The 18398-nt window shown below is 36.5% G+C and overlaps 1 protein-coding gene across 6 annotated transcripts in view; it reads left to right on the top strand.

Annotated features, from left to right (window-relative positions):
• Positions 1–18398, top strand: part of MYCBP2 (MYC binding protein 2) — a 283331-nt gene that overhangs the window by 30630 nt on the left and 234303 nt on the right. For all 6 annotated transcript variants that reach the window (XM_030312209.1, XM_030312183.1, XM_030312194.1 and 3 more), the window contains exon 3: positions 10487–10702. In XM_030312209.1, the coding sequence (XP_030168069.1) occupies positions 10487–10702 (216 nt within the window). The remainder of the gene's footprint in view (positions 1–10486; positions 10703–18398) is intronic.

Raw genomic sequence — 18398 nt, 5'->3', positions numbered from 1 at the left:
CTTTTAGTAGTAAACCAAAAAGTAAAAGTGTAGGGGATGAAATTTATTTGGTGGCTGTATCTTGAGACACAGCTGGATCCAGGGATTAAGTAATGTCATCAGTTCTGTGTCTTCATTTCTTGCTTCTGCTTTCTTCTGTGTGTGGACTTAATTGCCTATGGCTGAGGACTAAGGCTTCTGGGAGCTCCAGCTGCATTTTTTTTGGTCAAGAGGCAATCTCCTTTATTCTAGCAGAAAGTCTTGGGTGTGATTTTTGATTGACCTTCATCATTCATTTTGGCCTTGGAGATGGGGTACTTTGGTTAGACTGAGTTACATTTATAACCCTGTGATGGGAGATAGGTAGGCCAGCAACCTACTGAGCAGGCCATGTGAAATGGGAGGGGGGTGGTTACCCTAAGGAAAGTGTTACTGGGTGGGCAGCTAAATAATAAATGTTAACTACATCATTTCTTATTACTTCTGTTTGTGGGATAAAAGAGGGAAGTGGAGAACATTCTTAATATATTTGGTACATAATCATTCAGAATTTCAGCCTCTACTTCTTTTCCACTTCTTGGTGTTATGTGCAAAGTCAGAGTATGGGAATCTTAAAAATCTGTTTTAATTTCTTTAAAGGTTTCATTTGGTGATTTTCCTAAAAGTGGTATCCTAAGATATCCAGGAAGAGGTGAGAAGTCAAGGTCTTTCATCCCTTCATTTCTGTCTTTAGCTTTATGCCTTTAGTAATAAATCTTCCTTCTCTTGGCCTCAGGTTTTATGTCTGCTTTTTAGGAGCAGCTTGTGATAAGAGTGATACAAAAAGAAGTTACTCATTTATTCCTAAAACATTAATTGCATGCTGACTATGTGCAGGAATTATGCTGGGTATTTAGAATAGAAAGATGAATAAGAAACATTTTCTGCTTATGATGGGCATATAAAATAATAAAATGATGTGGTTAGTCTCCTTGTTCCCAATTACTGCTTCTGGACTACTTTTCATCCACTATCTTTTTATTTTTTATATTTATTTATTTATTTATTTATTTAATATTTCTTTTTTTTTAATTTTTTTTTAATGTTTATTTATTTTTTGAGACAGAGAGAGACAGAGCATGAATGGGGGGAGGGTCAGAGAGAGAGGGAGACACAGAATCGGAAGCAGGCTCCAGGCTCCGAGCTGTCAGCACAGAGCCCAACACGGGGCTTGAACTCGTGAACCACAAGATCATGACCTGAGCCGAAGTCGGACACTTAACTGACTGAGCCACCCAGGCGCCCCTAATATTTCATTTTTTTAATTTACATCCAAATTAGTTAGCATATAGTGCAACAATGATTTCAGGAGTAGATTCCTTAGTGCCCCTTATCCTTTTAGCCCATCCCCCCTCCAACAACCCCTCCGGTAACCCTCAGTTTGTTCTCCATATTTATGAGTCTCTTCTGTTTTGTCCGCCTCCCTGTTTTTATATTATTTTTGTTTTCCTTCCCTTATGTTCATCTGTTTTGTCTCTTAAAGTCCTCATATGAGTGAAGTCATACGATATTTGTCTTTCTCTTACTAATTTTACAAATACCCTCCAGTTCCATCCACGTAGTTGCAAACGGCAAGATTTCATTCTTTTTGATTGCTGAGTAATACTCAATTATATATATATACCACATCTTCTTTATCCATTCATCCATCGATGGACACTAGGGCTCTTTCCATACTTTGGCTGTTGTTGATAGTGCTGCCGTAAACATGGGGGTGCATGTGTCCCTTCGAAACAGCACATCTGTATCCCTTGGATAAATGCCTAGTAGTGCAATTGCTGGGTCATAGGGTAGTTCTATTTTTAGTTTTTTGAGGAACCTCCATACTGTTTTCCAGAGTAGCTGCACTAGCTTGCATTCCCACCAACACTGCAAAAGAGATCCTCTTTCTCCGCCTCCTCACCAACATCTGTTGTTGCCTGAGTTGTTAATGTTAGCCATTCTGACAGGTGTGAGGTGGTATCTCATTGTGATTTTGATTTGTATTTCCCTGAAGATGAGTGATGTTGAGCATTTTTTCATGTGTCAGTTGGCCATCCGGATATCTTCTTTCGAGAAGTGTCTATTCATGTCTTTTGCCCATTTCTTCACTGGATTATTTGTTTTTTGGGTGTTGAGTTTGATAAGTTCTTAATAGATTTGGGATACTAACCCTTTATCTGATATGTCATTTGCAAATATCTTCTCCATTCCATAGGTTGCCTTTTAGTTTTGCTGATTGTCTCCTTTGCTGTGCAGAAGCTTTTTATTTTGATGAGGTCCCAGTAGTTGATTTTTGCTTTGGTTTCCCTTGCCTCTGGAGACATGTTGAGTAAGAAGTTGCTGCAGGCAAGATCAAAGAGGTTTTTGCCTGCTTTCTCCTCAAGGATTCTGATGGCTTCCTGTCTTACATTGAGGTCTTTCATCCATTTTGAGTTTATTTTTGTGTATGGTGTAAGAAAGTGGTCCAGGTTCATTCTTCTGGACCAGTTTTCCCAGCACCACTTGCTGAAGAGACTGTCTTTATTCCATTGGATATTCTTTCCTGCTTTGTCAAAGATTAGTTGGCCATACCTTTGTCCATTTCTGGGTTCTCTATTCTGTTCCATTGATCTGAGTGTCCGTTTTTGTGCCAGTACCATACTGTCTTGATGATTACAGCTTTGTGGTATAGCTTGAAGTCCAGGATTGTGATGCTTCCTGCTTTGGTTTTCTTTTTCAAGATTGCTTTGGCTATTCGGGGTCTTTTCTGGTTCCATACAAATTTTAGGATTATTTGTTCTAGCTCTGTGAAGAATGCTGGTGTTATTTTGATAGGGATTGCATTAAATATGTAGATTGCTTTGGGTAGTACTGACATTTTAACAATATTTGTTCTTCCTATCCAGGAGCATGGAATCTTTTTCCATTTTTTTGTGTCTTCTTCAATTTCTTTCGTAAGGTTTCTATAGTTTTCATTGTATAGATTTTTCACCTCTTTGGTTAGATTTATTCCTAGGTATTTTATGGTTTTTTTGTGCAACTGTAAGTGGGATCGATTCCTTGATTTCTCTTTCTGTTGCTTCATTGTTGGTGTATGGGAATGTAATCGATTTCTATGCATTGATTTTATATCCTGCAGCTTTGTTGAATTCACGAATCAATTCTAGCAGTTTTTTGGTGGAATCTTTTGGGTTTTCCATATAGAGTATCATGTCATCTGCGAAGAGTGAAAGTTTGACTTCCTCCTGGCCGATTTGGATGCCTTTTATTTCTTTGTGTTGTCTGATTGCAGAGGCTAAGACTTCCAATACTATGTTGAATAACAGTGGTGAGAGTGGACATCCGTGTCTTGTTCCTGACCTTAGGGGGAAAGCTGTCAGGGGGAAAGTTTTTCCCCATTGAGGATGATATTAGCATTGGGTCGTTCACATATGGCTTTTATGATCTAGAGGTATGCTCCTTCTATCCTTACTTTCATGAGGGTTTTTATCAAGAAAGGATGCTGTATTTTGTCAAATGCTTTCTCTGCACATCCACCATCTTTTTAAAAAGAACAAGCATTTCTTAAAAAAAACACATTTCTTTTCAGCAAATAAGATACCATTTAGCTACACTACTTTATCACCTTCTTTATTGCTGTCATTGGCCCCTCTGTTTCTCCTCATCCGTTAGCCATCTCCTTGATTCATTTTCCTTTTTATCCAGTTTAGATAGCACGGTCTTTTTAGAAAAAAAAACATTGCTTAATCTGGATTAATTCCCTATTGCTGCTGTAACAAATTATACAAACTTGATGGCTTAAAACAACACAAATGATCCTACAATTTTGGAAGTCTGGAGTCCGAAGTGGATCTCACTGTGCTAAAATCAAGGTGTCAGTAAATCTGCATTTCTTCTGGAGGCTCTAGGAGAAAATTTATTCCCTTGCCTTTTCCAGCTTCTAGACACTGCCTGCATTCCTTGGGTTAATGCCCTTTTCTACCTTCAAAGTCAGCTATGGTTGTTTTATCCTCTCACACTTCATTACTCTGACATGTTTCTGTTGTTACAACTTCTTTGATTGTCCCGCCACCCTCGCTCATTTATAAGGACCCTTGTGATTACATTGGGCCCACCCAGGTAATCCAGAATAATCTCTCCATCTCAAGATGTATAATGTATTCACTTCTGCAAGGGCCTTTTATCATGTAAGGCAACACATTCCCAGGTTCCAGGGACTAAGGGGAAGATATTTTTGGATGTCATTATTCTGCTTACCACATCTTCCTTTCCCCTGTGTGTTGCACTCATCTGATAAAATTTAATCCTGTACAAATCCAGCTGTTTTCTTTTTCCTTGCAGGTGAGTACCTGCTAAAAGGAGTTAGCAGTTGATACCAGTATACATACATGAGAACCAATCTCAAAAGGATCTTGCATAGCTAGACTGTCGTCGTCTTCTTCCTCCTCCTCCTCCTCCTCCTCCTCTTCTTCTTCTTCTTCTTCTTCTTCTTCTTCTTCTTCTTCTTCTTCTTTTTGATCAAGTAGTTCTGCTATGACTGTTTCAAACCTTTGCCACTCTCCTCCAACTTATGATAAATACTGCCCTCTAGCAAATGACTTTGCTTTCTTAGAGAAGAAAGTAAGTCCATTACACAGGAAACTTACTCATCATTTTGTTACCAAACATGCCTGTTTTAGGTTGGGATATTTAATAGCAGAACCTGAGACAGGGATTTAATGTGTATAATTCAGCAAGTTTTGAAATATATAATCAAGGTTTAGAAAATTTCCATCATCCTCAAGCATTTCCTTATCCTTTGTTACATTCTGTCTCTCCCTACCACTTTGGCTCTAGGCAACCATGAATATACTTTGTCATTATAAATTAATTTTTACTTTATAGAATTTCATATAAATGTGATCATGTAGTATGTACTCTTTTGTATCTGGCTTCTTTCCCTCAGCATAATGATTTTGAGTTGTGGCCATGTAGTTGTATATATTAACAGTTAATTCTTTTTTTTTTTTTTCCACCTATTGATGGACAGTTTGAGGTTTCCAGTTTTTGGCTATCACAAATGAACCTGCTTTGAATATTTGTGTACTAGTCTTTGTGCAGATATATGTTTTTGTTTGTTTTGTTTTGGTTTGGTTTCTTGAGGGATAAATACCTGGAAGTAGAATGAGTAGGTGGTGTTTCCTTCTATGATTTGCCAGAAGACTCATAAGTATCAAAAGCAGCTTATACTAATGGTTAAGATTTATTACAACCAAAGGTAGAGATAGGTAGCAGCAAAGAGAAATGTATTAGTGGTATATAGGGACTTAAGGCATAGGTTTTCTGGTCCTCCCTTGTCTGAGCACATAGGGCATGCTTTTTTTTTTTTTTTTTTTTATCAACGTTTATTTATTTTTGGGACAGAGAGAGACAGAGCATGAACGGGGGAGGGGCAGAGAGAGAGGGAGACACAGAATCGGAAACAGGCTCCAGGCTCTGAGCCATCAGCCCAGAGCCTGACGCGGGGCTCGAACTCACGGACCGCGAGATCGTGACCTGGCTGAAGTCGGATGCTTAACCGACTGCGCCACCCAGGCGCCCCAGGGCATGCTTTCTTTATGGCAGTGAACTATAAGGATATGTATGGAATGTTTCTGCCCAGGGAACCCCATTCCAGTCTTAGGATCTGAGACTTTTATGGGGGATCTGGTTCACACATAGACATGTCCTGCTGTGCAGCCAACCATGGTACATGAAACTCAGGCATACATCATCAGTCTTGATGTTTGTGCAAAGCAATTAGACAAGCCAGTAGGCAAAGTCCATTGCTCTAGTGTATATTACAAAATCATCAATAACCAACATAAAGAAAACTCTAAAGACCACATTCCTAAGGATTGGCCAACAATCAGTCCTGGTTCCCTTGTGAAAATACAAGGACTAATTAATCATACCTGCATTGTAAACTCTTTCCTTGTGGGTGGCATGGTAGATGAATGTTTAACCTGTTAAAAAAACTGTTCAAACTATTTTTCAAAGTGATTGTTGCATTTTATTCTTCCACCAGCAGTATATGAGAAATCCACTTGTCTTACATCTTTGCAAATGCATGGTACTGTTAGGCTTTTAAAATTTTAGTCATTCTAAGTATATAGGGGTATTTCACTGTGGTTTTAGCTTGCTTTTTTCTAATGACTAATGATGTGAACATCTTTTCATATGCTTTTGGCTATTCATATCCTTTTATTGTGAAATGTCTTTCATATCTTCCATCTTTTTTTTTTTTTAAGTTTATTTATTCTGAGAGAGAGAGAATGAGCAGGGGATGGGCAGAGAGCGGGAGACAGAGAATCCTAAACAGTTTCTATGTCATCAGCGCAGAGCCTGACACAGGACTCTGTCTCATGAAGCATGAGATCATGACCTGAGCTGAAATCAAGAGTCAGACGTTTAACCAACTAAGCCAACCACGCTCCCCATTGCCTCATTTTTCTTTCTTTCTTTCTTTCTTTCTTTCTTTCTTTCTTTCTTTCTTTCTTTCTTTCTTTCTTTCAACTGTCTTATTATGGAATTGTCAGAGTTCTTCATGTATTCTAGATACAAGTCCTTTGTCAGATATCTGTATCACAAACAATTCGTCCTGTTCTGTGGCTTGCTTTTCTTTTTTTTTATATAGTGCTTTAGAAGAACAAAAGTTTTGAAGTTTTATACATATATTGATTTATATATATATGATTCATGTATTTTGTATTCTAAGAAATCTTTGTCCCAAGGTCACATAGATTTTGTTTTGTTTTGTTTTTAGTTTATTTATTTATTTTGAGAGAGGATGTGTGGGCAAGCAGGGGAGGGACAGAGAGAGAGGGAGAGACAGAGAATCCCAAGCAGGGTCTGCACTGTCAGCACAGAGCCTGATGTGGGTCTCAAACTCAAACAGTGAGATCATGACCTGAGCCGAAATCAAGAGCCAGACACTTAACTGACTACGCCACCCAGGTGCCGCCACATAGATTTTTTTCTATATTTTTTATAGATATTTTATAGTTTTAGATGCTATACTTAGGTTTGTGATACATTTCAAGTTAATTTTTGTGTATGGTATGAAATAAGGTTGATGTTCATTTTTTTCTTGTATTGATATTCAGTTAATTGGCATCAGTTTTAAAAAAACTTACCTTTTTCTATTAATTGTCTTGGTATCTTTGTAAAAATTCAGTTGGCCATTTTTGTTTGAACCTATTTCTGCAATTTTTTTTGTTTACTTGATCTAAATATCTGTCTTTATACCAATACCATACTGTCTTCTTTACAGTAGTTTTGAATTCAGGTCATATGTCTTCCAACTTCAGTCTTTTTAAAAAGTTGCTTTAGTTACTTTAGGTCTTTTATATTTCTGTTTAAATTTTAGAATCAGCTTGTCAATTCTGTTTTTAAAAGTCTCTGGAATTTTTATTGAGTTTGTATTGAATTTGTAGATTTGAGGAAGAGTTGCCATTTTAATGATACTGAATCTTCTATTAATGAATATAGTTTATCTCTATTCTCTTAAGTTTTTTTTAATTACTCCCAGCAGTGTTATTTTGGTTTTCAGTGTACAGAGCTTGCACATAATTTTATTAAATTTAACTGCTGTTATTTCATTTTTTAAAATTTTGAAATGATTATAATAATGCAGTTGTAAAAAGTAATACAGAGATCCTCTATACCCATCACTCATTTTCTCAAGTTGCTAAGGTATTGCATAAATATAGTAAATATCAGAACCAGGAAATCAATATTGATCCAACCTACTGATCTTACTCAGATTTCACCAGTTTTACATGTACTTATTTGTGTATGTGTATATATATTTAGTTCTATGCAATTTTATCACATGTGTGGATCTGTGGACCATTACCACAGTCAATATATAGAAGAGTTCCATCACAAGGATTGTTTTTGCTACTCCTATATAGCCACAGACATTCCCCTGCACTCACCCTCTCCCTAACCTCTGACAATCACCAATCTGTTCTCTATTTCTATAATTTTGTCATTTAAAGAATGATATATAAATTTAATCATAGGAACTGGCTGTTGTCACTCAGCATAATTCCCTTGACATTTATGCAAGTCTTTGCATGTATCATGTTTGTACCTTTTTATTGCTGAGTTAGTATTCCATGGTAAAGATTACATCATAGTTTGTGTAACCATTCACCCATTAAAGGACATCTGTGTTTCTTGTTTTGGGTTATTTTGAATAAAACTGGTATGAATATTCACATGCTGGTTTTTGAATGAACATAAGTTTTTATTTCTTTGGTATAAATGCCCAACAATGCAATTGCTGGATTGTACTGTAAATACATATTTAATTTTGTGGGAAACTGCCATACATTTTTCCAGAGTGGCTGTATCATTTTATTTTCCGATTAACAATGTATAAGAGATTAAGTTTCTCCACATCTTCACTAGCATTTGATGTTGTCATTATTTTTTATTCTAGCCAGTTTGATAGGTTTGTACATTTTCTCATTTTGTTTTAATTTGCATTTTCCTAATGGGTCACTATAGTGAACTTGTTTGCCTTCTGTGAATCTTCTTTGGTGACATGCCTGTTCATGTCTTTTGCCCGTTTTCTAAATTGAATGGCTTGTTTGGTTTTTACTGTTGAGTTTTGAAAATTCTTTATATATTCTGCATGATAGACTTTTGTCAGGTATATGTTTTGCAGATACTTTCTCCCAGTCTGTAACTTTAATGGTATTATTTTTTTTTAATTACATATTCCAGTTGTTCACTCCTAGTGTGTAGATACATTAACTCTTTCTTATTTAAAATATTGATCTGGTATCCTGTGACTTTGCTAAATCCACACATTGTTTCTAGTGGCTTTTTTTGCAGATGTCTTAAGAATCTCTCCATGTCTTCTGGAAATGAAGACGTTTGTTTTCTAGTAGATATTTTCCTTTCTAACTATAATTTGTATTTCTATTTCTTGGCTTATCACACTAGCATATCTAGTATAATGTTGAATCATATTGCTGAGAATAGATATCTTTTTCTTGTTTGCATCTTAGGGTACAGGAATTTAGTCTTACTATGTTAGCGGTGGGTATTTCATAGATACCCTTTATCCATTTTTAGAAATTTTCTTTTATTCCTAGTTTACATACACTTTTTATCATGAATAGGTGTTTGATTTGTGTCAGATGCTTTTTCCATGTTTATTTAGGATATCGTCTGTTTTCTTCTCTTCTTATTTTTGTTAGTATGAGGAATTACTAATTACTTTTCCAGTGTTGTTACCAGCCGGTTTTTTGGTTGATCATCATGCATTACCTTTTTCATATGTTCTTAGATTTGGATTGCTAATAATTGCTTGTTTTTAGTGTGTCTGGGATACATACTTACACATTATTTATCAATTAACTTCAGTACATATTTTTTCTAACAAGGAGTATTCCACTTTTTCCCTAATTATTTATGGAAGAAGGATAGAATTTTGAAACCAAGTGTTTTGGTACTTGAGGTGTCATCTTATTTATCTTGGATACTTCCTGGACATACTCCAATTTTTGGAACTTGCATTAATAGAATATCTTAAACCAGTTCTGTATATTTATAGTGTAAATGTTGTTCTCAAAAGTGTGATTGTGGCTTGCTGACTAAAATGCTGGGTCAGAACAGAAACTGACTAAGTTCTAACAAATTACCAAGCATGTGATTTTTATTATTTATCAAGATTGATAGCTCGGAGATCTTCAGGAAAGCATATATCCATAATCTACAGAAATCTAATTTCTTTTCTTTTTTTTCTTTTTTTAATGTTTATTTATTTTTGAGAGAGAGAGACAGAGTGTGAGTGGGGGAGGAGGAGAGAGAGAGGGAGACACAGAATCTGAAGCAGGCTCCAGGCTCTGAGCTGTCAGCACAGAGCCTGATGCGAGAGGCTCGAACTCACGAACTGTGAGATCATGACCTGAGTGGAAGTCGGATGCTTACTGACTAAGCCACCCAGGCACCCCCAGAAATCTAATTTCTTAACATTACTACTATTTAAATTAGAATGAAATTGGAAGAATTGACTAAAATTAAAGTTTGTTTGGTTTTTAGTTCTGATTTCTGTTTAAGCCCCTAAATGTACTTTTAAAGCTATCAAAATGTAATTCAACGTTTGTACTAGGTCATTGAGACTCAAATACATCTGATGTTCCTTAGAAGAGCACAAAATTAATATTCTGTGATACTCAACAGTTAAACTTTGTTGGTTTTATTCCTATCATGGAATAAAAAGGTATTCCTATTAGTCTCTTTGCCACTCTCCAGCCCTTGTCAGTGGGGTTATTGCTGTGTTACTTAGTAAAGTGTAGAAGAAAGGGTACTTACTATAAGTTGAATCAGTAGACTTGGATTGTCTTGCTATGTCACTTATTTGATTTATACAAGTTATCCAGCATTTCTAATCTTTAATCTTTTATATAAAATGAGAATTGGTGATGATGCGAAGGAATATAGAATTGAAATATTATATCTTCTATTTCAGTCTGAAAACTTGGAGAATACGGTAATCATACCAGATATCAAATTACATAGCAATCCTTCTGCTTTCAATATTTATTGCAATGTACGCCATTGCGTTCTGGAATGGCAGAAAAAGGAAACATCATTGGCAGCTGCATCTAAGAACTCTGTGCAGAGTGGAGAATCAGATAGTGATGAAGAGGAGGAATCCAAAGAGCCCCCTATCAAGCTTCCAAAGGTAAGTCACTAAATTCCACTTGGATGGATAACCACAGGTGTTTGGGCTATAGTACATATATTTACATTGCTAAAATACCTTGTTTTTTAATAAATTGTGCACTCAAAATTAATAGGGCTGATGGGTAAAAATAGGTTTGGGGCAGACCAGGAAAACTCTATGCATCTTTATAACTGGAGTGCTAACAAAATCAATAATTGGTAACCCAGTGGAGAATACTTGACAGCCCAGGAAGAAAGATCAGGGGCTTTTAAAAATGTACAAAAGCAGTAGAGTGGAAATGAAGGGTTGTAAGCACTGAGCCATTGCAGCTAGAAGTGGAGCTCTGAGCCAGTGGGCTGCCATTAAGGTGGGCGTAAGCAGAACTGCAAACTACCACCAGCCAAGAGCCATAGTAAGCTGGGGGTGCTTCCTTCTGGGGAGGAAGCCTTGGGTACAGGTATGCATTTTTATTTTTCTTCAAATAGAACTAGGAGGGCTCCTGGCTGTGCAGCTGCTGAGTTGAGAGCTTTTTGCCTTTTCTTCCTTAGGTTATGATTGTTCTCTTGCTATTTTGGCTCTCCTTGCCTAGGAAAAAATTACATATGAAGCAACAAAACTTCTACATTGTTCTGATATCACTCCCTTATTTACCAGAGACATGTAAGCTAATTGGTGTTAAAGAAGCATGTACTATAGTAGAACAAACTATTCTTAAGGTACTCTCTTCTATTTAAGTGTTAGTGTATTTCAAGACTGTAATGTTATTGTATATATGGTATTTTTTCTACATTGTAGGTATAGTTAGTATTTCTAACAAAAGAATAGTGACAATATAGACATATTTTTAAAGGGGTATCTATCATAAATGATTTATATGTATATTGCCTTTTTCTAAATGTAAACATTTTTAAATGATTTCCTTTATCATAAATGGTTCAGTGTGTTGCCTTTTTACTAAACTGATACCTTAAAGCTGTGCCTTAAAAACTTTTTTATACATACACACAGGAGCTATCATGCCAATATTTTTACTAAACTGATACCTTAAAGCTATGCCTTAAAAACTTTTGTACATACGCACAGGAGCTATCATGCAAATATCATGCAAATATTTTGCCATATCTCATGGTGGCTATTCCTAAGTGCACCACAGCCCTTAATCAGTACTGTCACATTCTTCTCACCTTATTCTCAGCAGATGGCTTGCTTCCTGTTTTATAGAGTAAGAGAAGTTTTGTGAACTTCCTCAGCCTTTTAGTCAACCATCTTTAAGTGTTCTTCTTGGGACTCTTCTTCCTTTAGCCCCTTTCTCTCCAATGTCCTTAAGTATAACTTCTCTATTGGCTCCTTTCTTCTTCTTAAAACAAATAAGCTTATCTTTTCTGTGTAAGCTCCTCTGGGTAAAGAGTTTTCAATCAAGTACTGACACATCAGGAAACGGTATAGTGATTAAGAACCTGGGCAGTGGAGTCAAACTGCCTGCGTTCAAATACTCACCCTTAAAAATAACTATGTAATGCTGGGGAAGTTATTTGACTTATCTGTGCCTCCATTTTGTCATCTATGAAATGGAGATAATATATACCTCACAGGGTTGTAGTGAAGATGCAGTGAGTTAACAAATGTCAAATACAAGTGTGTGAGTAAATAATAGGTATAGTTGTAAGTATCAGGTTAGGTGAAAACAAGAAATTGTGTAGGTGCAAATGAATTTGAGTTGCTTTTCGAGGAACTCCTCAATTTATTAATAAATACTTTATGTCCAAGGAAATAAACTTCTGGAAAGTCAGTGAGACCATGTGACGAATGAGAGGGGAAGAAGTTTTGAGATGCCTTTATGCAGAGGCATTCAAAATGCTGTGGGTTAGGGCGTGGGTGGGGAATGAAACTTCTAGGTGATGTTTTTGGCAGCCATTTGCATGACATAAAGGACCAACACAGAAGAAATGAGGCCTGTAGGACTTGAGGAGATGAGAATTTAAGGGCAAGTGAGAAACATTAGCATTTTTCTTTTCCTTTTGACCCTTCTGCTCCAGATGCTACTCTTCTACATCAGTTCCTTCCTTTTCTTTGCAATTGTTCCTCTCTTGTTCTTCTTGCCTACATGTGTGGCTGTTGCTTTCCTTCTTTTCACTGAGTTTTTTTCCTCTCCCACTGCTCTTCTCTCACATAATTAAGACAGTTTTTATTTGTTGTTAAAGTATCATTTTGATGCAATTTAATTTTCTGTTTGAATTTTTTTTTTAATGTTTATTTATTTTTGAGAGAGACAGAGACAGAGAGTGAGTAGGAGAGGGGCAGAGAGAGAGAGGGAGACACAGAATCTGAAGCAGGCTCCAGGCTCTGAGCTGTCAGCACAGAGCCTGACTCGGGTCTCGAACTCCCAAACCATGAGGTCATGACCTGAGCTGAAGTCAGACACTTAACTGACTGAGCCACACAGTCGTCCCTTCTATTTGAATTTTAAAAGTTAAATTGCATTTGATTTTTGTGTAGATCTTACTTGTCAGGGTTTTCTTTGCTTTTTGTTTTTTTGTAGGTCAGCAATCATTGATATTTTGTAAAGTTTATTTATTTTGAGAGAGAGAGAGAGAGAGAGAGAGAGAGAATCCCAAGAATCTCCACTGATAGTGCAGAGACACAGAGCTTGAACTCACAAACCATGAGATCATGACCTGAACCCAAATCAATAGCTGGACGCCTAACTGACTGAGCCACGTAGGCACTCCAGTCATTGATATTTTAAACCCGACTTGGGACACCTGGGTGATTCAGTCAGTTAAGCATCCGACTTTTGCTCAGGTCATGATCTCACGGTTCATGGGTTTGAGCCCCATATCGGGCTCTGTGCTGACAGCTTGGAACCTGGAGCCTGCTTCAGATTCTGTCTCTCCCATCTCTCTCTGCCCCTCCACCACTTGCACACACACACTTTCTCTCTCAAAAATAAGTAAACATTTTTAAAAAAGGGGGACTTTCTTACCCCCACCTAAATGCTTCATATTAAGGTTTTTACCTAAAACACAGTTTTTACCCAGCTCAAACCATCTTTCACTATCTGACTTCCAGATTCCCTATAGTGTTCCATGCTTTATAACTACATAGTTTTTTTGGTTTTTGTTTTTTTTTGTTGTTGTTTTTTTTTTTTTTGAGAGAGAGAGCAAGAGCACAAGGAAGGTGCAGAGAGAGAGAGAGAAAGAGAGAGAGAGAGAGAGAGAATCTTTCCTAAGCAGGCTCCATACTGAGCACGGAGTCCAACACGGGGCTCACTGTGAGATTATGACCTGAGCCGAAATCAAGAGTTGGATGTTTAACTGACTGAGCCACCTGGGTGTCCCTATAACTGCATAATTTTTAGTAGTTATTGTTGAGATTCATACTTCCCAGTCTTATTTGAGGCTCATCATGCCATGTATTTTGTTAAAAGATATAGACTTACTTATTTACTTCTTAAGTTTATTTGCTTTTAAATTCTTTTTGAGTTATAGCAAGCAGTATATTAGGCCCTGGGAACAAAATAATGATGAGACACGGTCCCTACCCTCAAGAAAGTTATGTCTGGTAGGGGATACCAGACATGTGTAGTGACTTAAGGATTACTAGGGCATGCTGGGTGTAGTGGAACACCGTGGGTACGGATGCAGCACTGACTGTAGATGCACTTACAGGCGGAGGGAACAGCACCATTACAAAAGTACACGTGATCTGTTTTTAGCTAGAGTGGAGTAGCTGAATAGGGCAAGAGGCTGAGAGCAGGAGCTAGATTGTGAAGGGCCTTCTGTGTCATGCACCCACTTTCAGATTTTGTCTTGTGATTTGGAAATATTGAAGATTTTAAGCAAAAGAGTTTGATTAGACTTGTATTTTAGTAAAATTACTTGGGTGCTAGTAAGACAAACCATAGAGGGTGGTAAGGTTAGAGCAGAGGGATCAGTTAGGCAGCTATTGAATTTGTCCCGGAAGTGTTACTGAAGGTTGCTAGTGGTGGTGTTTGGGTTACAGGAAATGTTAAGGAAGCAGAATTGACAAATTGGTAATTAGTTGATTATGAAGGCTGAAAGAGAAAGTGGAATCGAAACATACTTATGAAGTTTCTGGTGGCAATGTCATTTACTGCAAGAGGGGGAACTGGAGGAGAAACAGTGCTTTGTTGGGATGATGATGATGTTTAGTTCTCTTTACTGAGTTTGAGGTACCTGTGAGGTGTCCTGTGTATACTATATAGGGCTGAAGTTCCAAAGAAAGGTCCCAGCTAAAAATAGAGACTTGGGGACTGTCACAGTGTGGGGGAAGGTAAAATAAAATTCTGTTAGAGATAGGATGGGGGTGGGATCAAGAGCATCACTTAAAAATTGTCAGTTTCAGTGGCTCCTGGGTGGCTCAGTTGGTTAAGCGTCTGACTTCGGCTCAGGTCATGGTCTCACAGTTTGTGAGTTTGAGCCCCACATTGGGCTCTATGCTGACAGCTCAGAGCCTGGAGCCTGCTTCAAATTCTGTTTCTTTCTCTCTCTGCCCCCCCCCCCCCACTTGTGCTCTGTCTCTGTCTCTCAAAAATACATAAATGTAAAAAAAAAATTGTTAGTTTTGAAAAGTTGTGAGAACACTTTTGGGTGTAAAGAGAAGGGAAGAAGATGGTAGTAGTCCTAGATAAATTTGTATGTTAGACGATACTGCTTAGACATCTCACACCCAGACCTTTTGAGAAGCAGAATTCTTCCTCTTCTTTTTGTCCTCCTCCTCCTCTGCTGCTGCTCTTCTTCCACTCTTCCTTTTGCTCCCTTCTAGATTTTTATTTTTCATTATTTGTAAATGTCATATCTACCAAATATTTGCTTTATATAAAAAATTTTGGAAGGCAGTGTACTTCCCTCGGTGGTAATATATAAACCTACTTTTGATTTCCTCTTGAATTTTTTCAAATGGATTCTGAAAGTATTAGAATAGATTCTAGGACTTTTTAAAAATTCATTAGTGTATAGTTGACGTACAATGTTGCACTGGTTTCAGGTGTATGACATAGTAATTCAATAATTCTGTATATTTTGAAATGTTCACCAGGATAAATGTAGTCACCATCTGTCACCACACAACATTTATTACAATATTATTGGTGATATTTCCTAGGCTGTACTTTTCATCTTCAGGACTTACTTATTTATGACTGGAAGTTTGTACTTTTTAATCCTCCTCACCTGTTTTGCCCCTCCCATCCCTTTCCTCTAGGACTTTTTAATAGAACAAGGTAAAATTTATTAAAAAATTATTAATCTAAATGTGATGTAACTAAACTTTTATGCTCATACTTGCTAGTGAAATAATAAAATCACTTTTGGGAATATATGATTTGACGAGAGCAAAATAAAACCTTGAAAGACTCATTATGTTATTTTTCTTTGGCCAAGCATGTTTTTATCTCACTTTTCCCAGCAGTGACATTGCACTGGCTGTATCAGATAGTTATTTGGGTTTTGTGTTCCTTTAAGTGTAATAGAGAGCCTTCAGGATTTAATTATTTGAAAGTAGCTGTAAAGGGAAAATTCAGTAAATTTATTTAGTGAATATAAAAGGTTATTTTCTGAAGAGAAGTGGAAGACTGTGTGTTGGGTAGTTATGGTTTTTCATTGAAAGTACCGAAGCTTAGTGTATTTAATTACTATAATCAACTACTCTGTTTAAAAGTCACATTTATTTATATTGCTAATTATAAAGGCAGTATATATTGTAGATAGTTTGAAAAATGCAGAACATTTTTTACAAAGAGGAAATAGAAATTAAAAATTAGAAATCCCTCTTAAATTCCTATTAACCAAAACATACCCATTATAAACATTTATATATATATATATATACATTAAAAGTATATTATTTCTGCACAAATGAAATCATACTATATTTGCTGTGCTATATTTTTTCCTTATACTCTTCCTTCCCAATATTGAGTGGGGAGAAAGTACCGTATGTTCTCAGTGACTGTAAGACAGGATTCATTGTGTAAAGTATAATTTCAGAGTTCATACGTATGGTAAAATGTTCTCAGCCAAACCTCAAAAACAAACACAAACAAACAAACTTATTTCACAACAACTTTTATTCCTCTGCTCAATAATTCAAAGCTAAATATGATTGGAAAACTTGAAGTTGATTTTTATTTTATTGTATTTTGAAAACATATCAATATTCTGGAAACAAATTAATTTTCCCCCTTATTAAAAAATTTTTTTATGAAGTAAGGTGCAGATGAGAATCTACAGTGGTTAACCTAGATAGATGGGTAATTTCTCTTTCCTGATCATTTGGCTAACATTTTATGGGTTTACCAAAACCAGCTAGTGCTCTGTTCCTAAGCAGCATATCTGAGTTGCCTATTTTAATATATTTGTTATTATGCCCTGAACTTACCAGAGAGACAGCTCAGGAACTTGTTCAGTAAGTAGCCTCACTCTTTTTTGGTAAGGTTCAGTACTTTCTCTGTTACCATAGGAATCTTATGTAAATAAACCATAGCTAAAAATGTTATCTGTGAAGAGTGTCCTTTGAACTTTGAAAAGTCATGATTGGTAGCAGTAGAATAAGCATTTTTGAAGACTGAAAGGGTAGAGTAGTTTCCCATTGGCCTGAGAACAGAGCCCTATATTTTGTGCTTAGGAGATCTTTGAGTTCAGATTCATTTCCTGTAAGTGCAGAAGCAGATAGAAATCTTGAACAGCATGTTTTTACTTTCTAGTGTGTTTCAGGAAAAGAAACTATATCAACTGGAAAATTTTCACTGCTTAGTGCATTTAATCAATTGAAACTCTATACAGGCCACCTCTGTAATCTTGGCTATAATTAAGTCCGCTAGTATTTTAGATAACTTCTCTAAAGACAGTCCTACTAGTTTAACTTCTCAGTCATGTCTGTATTCTTCAGAAACCTTGCAAATGATAATCAGAACTGCAAGTGACTTGCCTGCAACTGATTTGACCATTGTCTGGAAAATCTATTTCTGATTTGCAGTGGTTTTTAGCACACAACGGAGAGTAATTAAATATTTATTATATGCCTGTCATGTGCTAGGCACTGGGTTAGCCATAGGACATATTAAGCCAGCTCAGGCATGCTCCTTGTCTATAAGGAGACCACAGGAAAAAGGAAACAAAAATGGTCAGCTATACTATAATAAATGGTATAACAGAGGTCTCAACTGGATAAGAGTCATGTACAAGGCTCATTTACCCTGTTAGAGAATAAATTCTTAGAGGACAGGGGCTGTTGTGATGTGTATCTTCATATCTCCTATAGTGAGTTGCACAAAATAAAGGTTTAAGAAACATTTATGCTCATCACACTTCTCTGTCAATCTTTAGTTACAGATGTATCTTTTGCTAGATATGGACTGAGTCAGATTTGGTTCTGATCAGGAATGATAAGATAATGAAGGTAAAAATAGCAGTGATCTTTTTGATAGGTAGGTTTTTTGGTGATTAAACCCTATAAGAAGAGGGGACACATCAGTAAACAGTAATATTGTGATTGTACCATTATAGGAATGGCTAAGACGAAACGCTCCTTTTTAAATCTCTGCATTGTATGAGTTATATTGACTTTTTTCCTGCTCATAAGTAACAAGTAACATGACTTTTAACAAAAGAATGCTGATTTGTACTTGAGTACAGCCAAATGAACTTTTAAATTAAGAGTTTATTTTTTCTGAGTGAATGTAACCTAGTATCTA

The sequence above is a fragment of the Lynx canadensis genome, chromosome A1 (assembly GCF_007474595.2).
Source record: "Lynx canadensis isolate LIC74 chromosome A1, mLynCan4.pri.v2, whole genome shotgun sequence".
NCBI classification, from domain to species: domain Eukaryota; kingdom Metazoa; phylum Chordata; class Mammalia; order Carnivora; family Felidae; genus Lynx; species Lynx canadensis.
The sequence above is the reverse complement of the archived record's forward strand: the minus strand, read 5'-3'. Positions and strand labels throughout refer to the sequence as shown.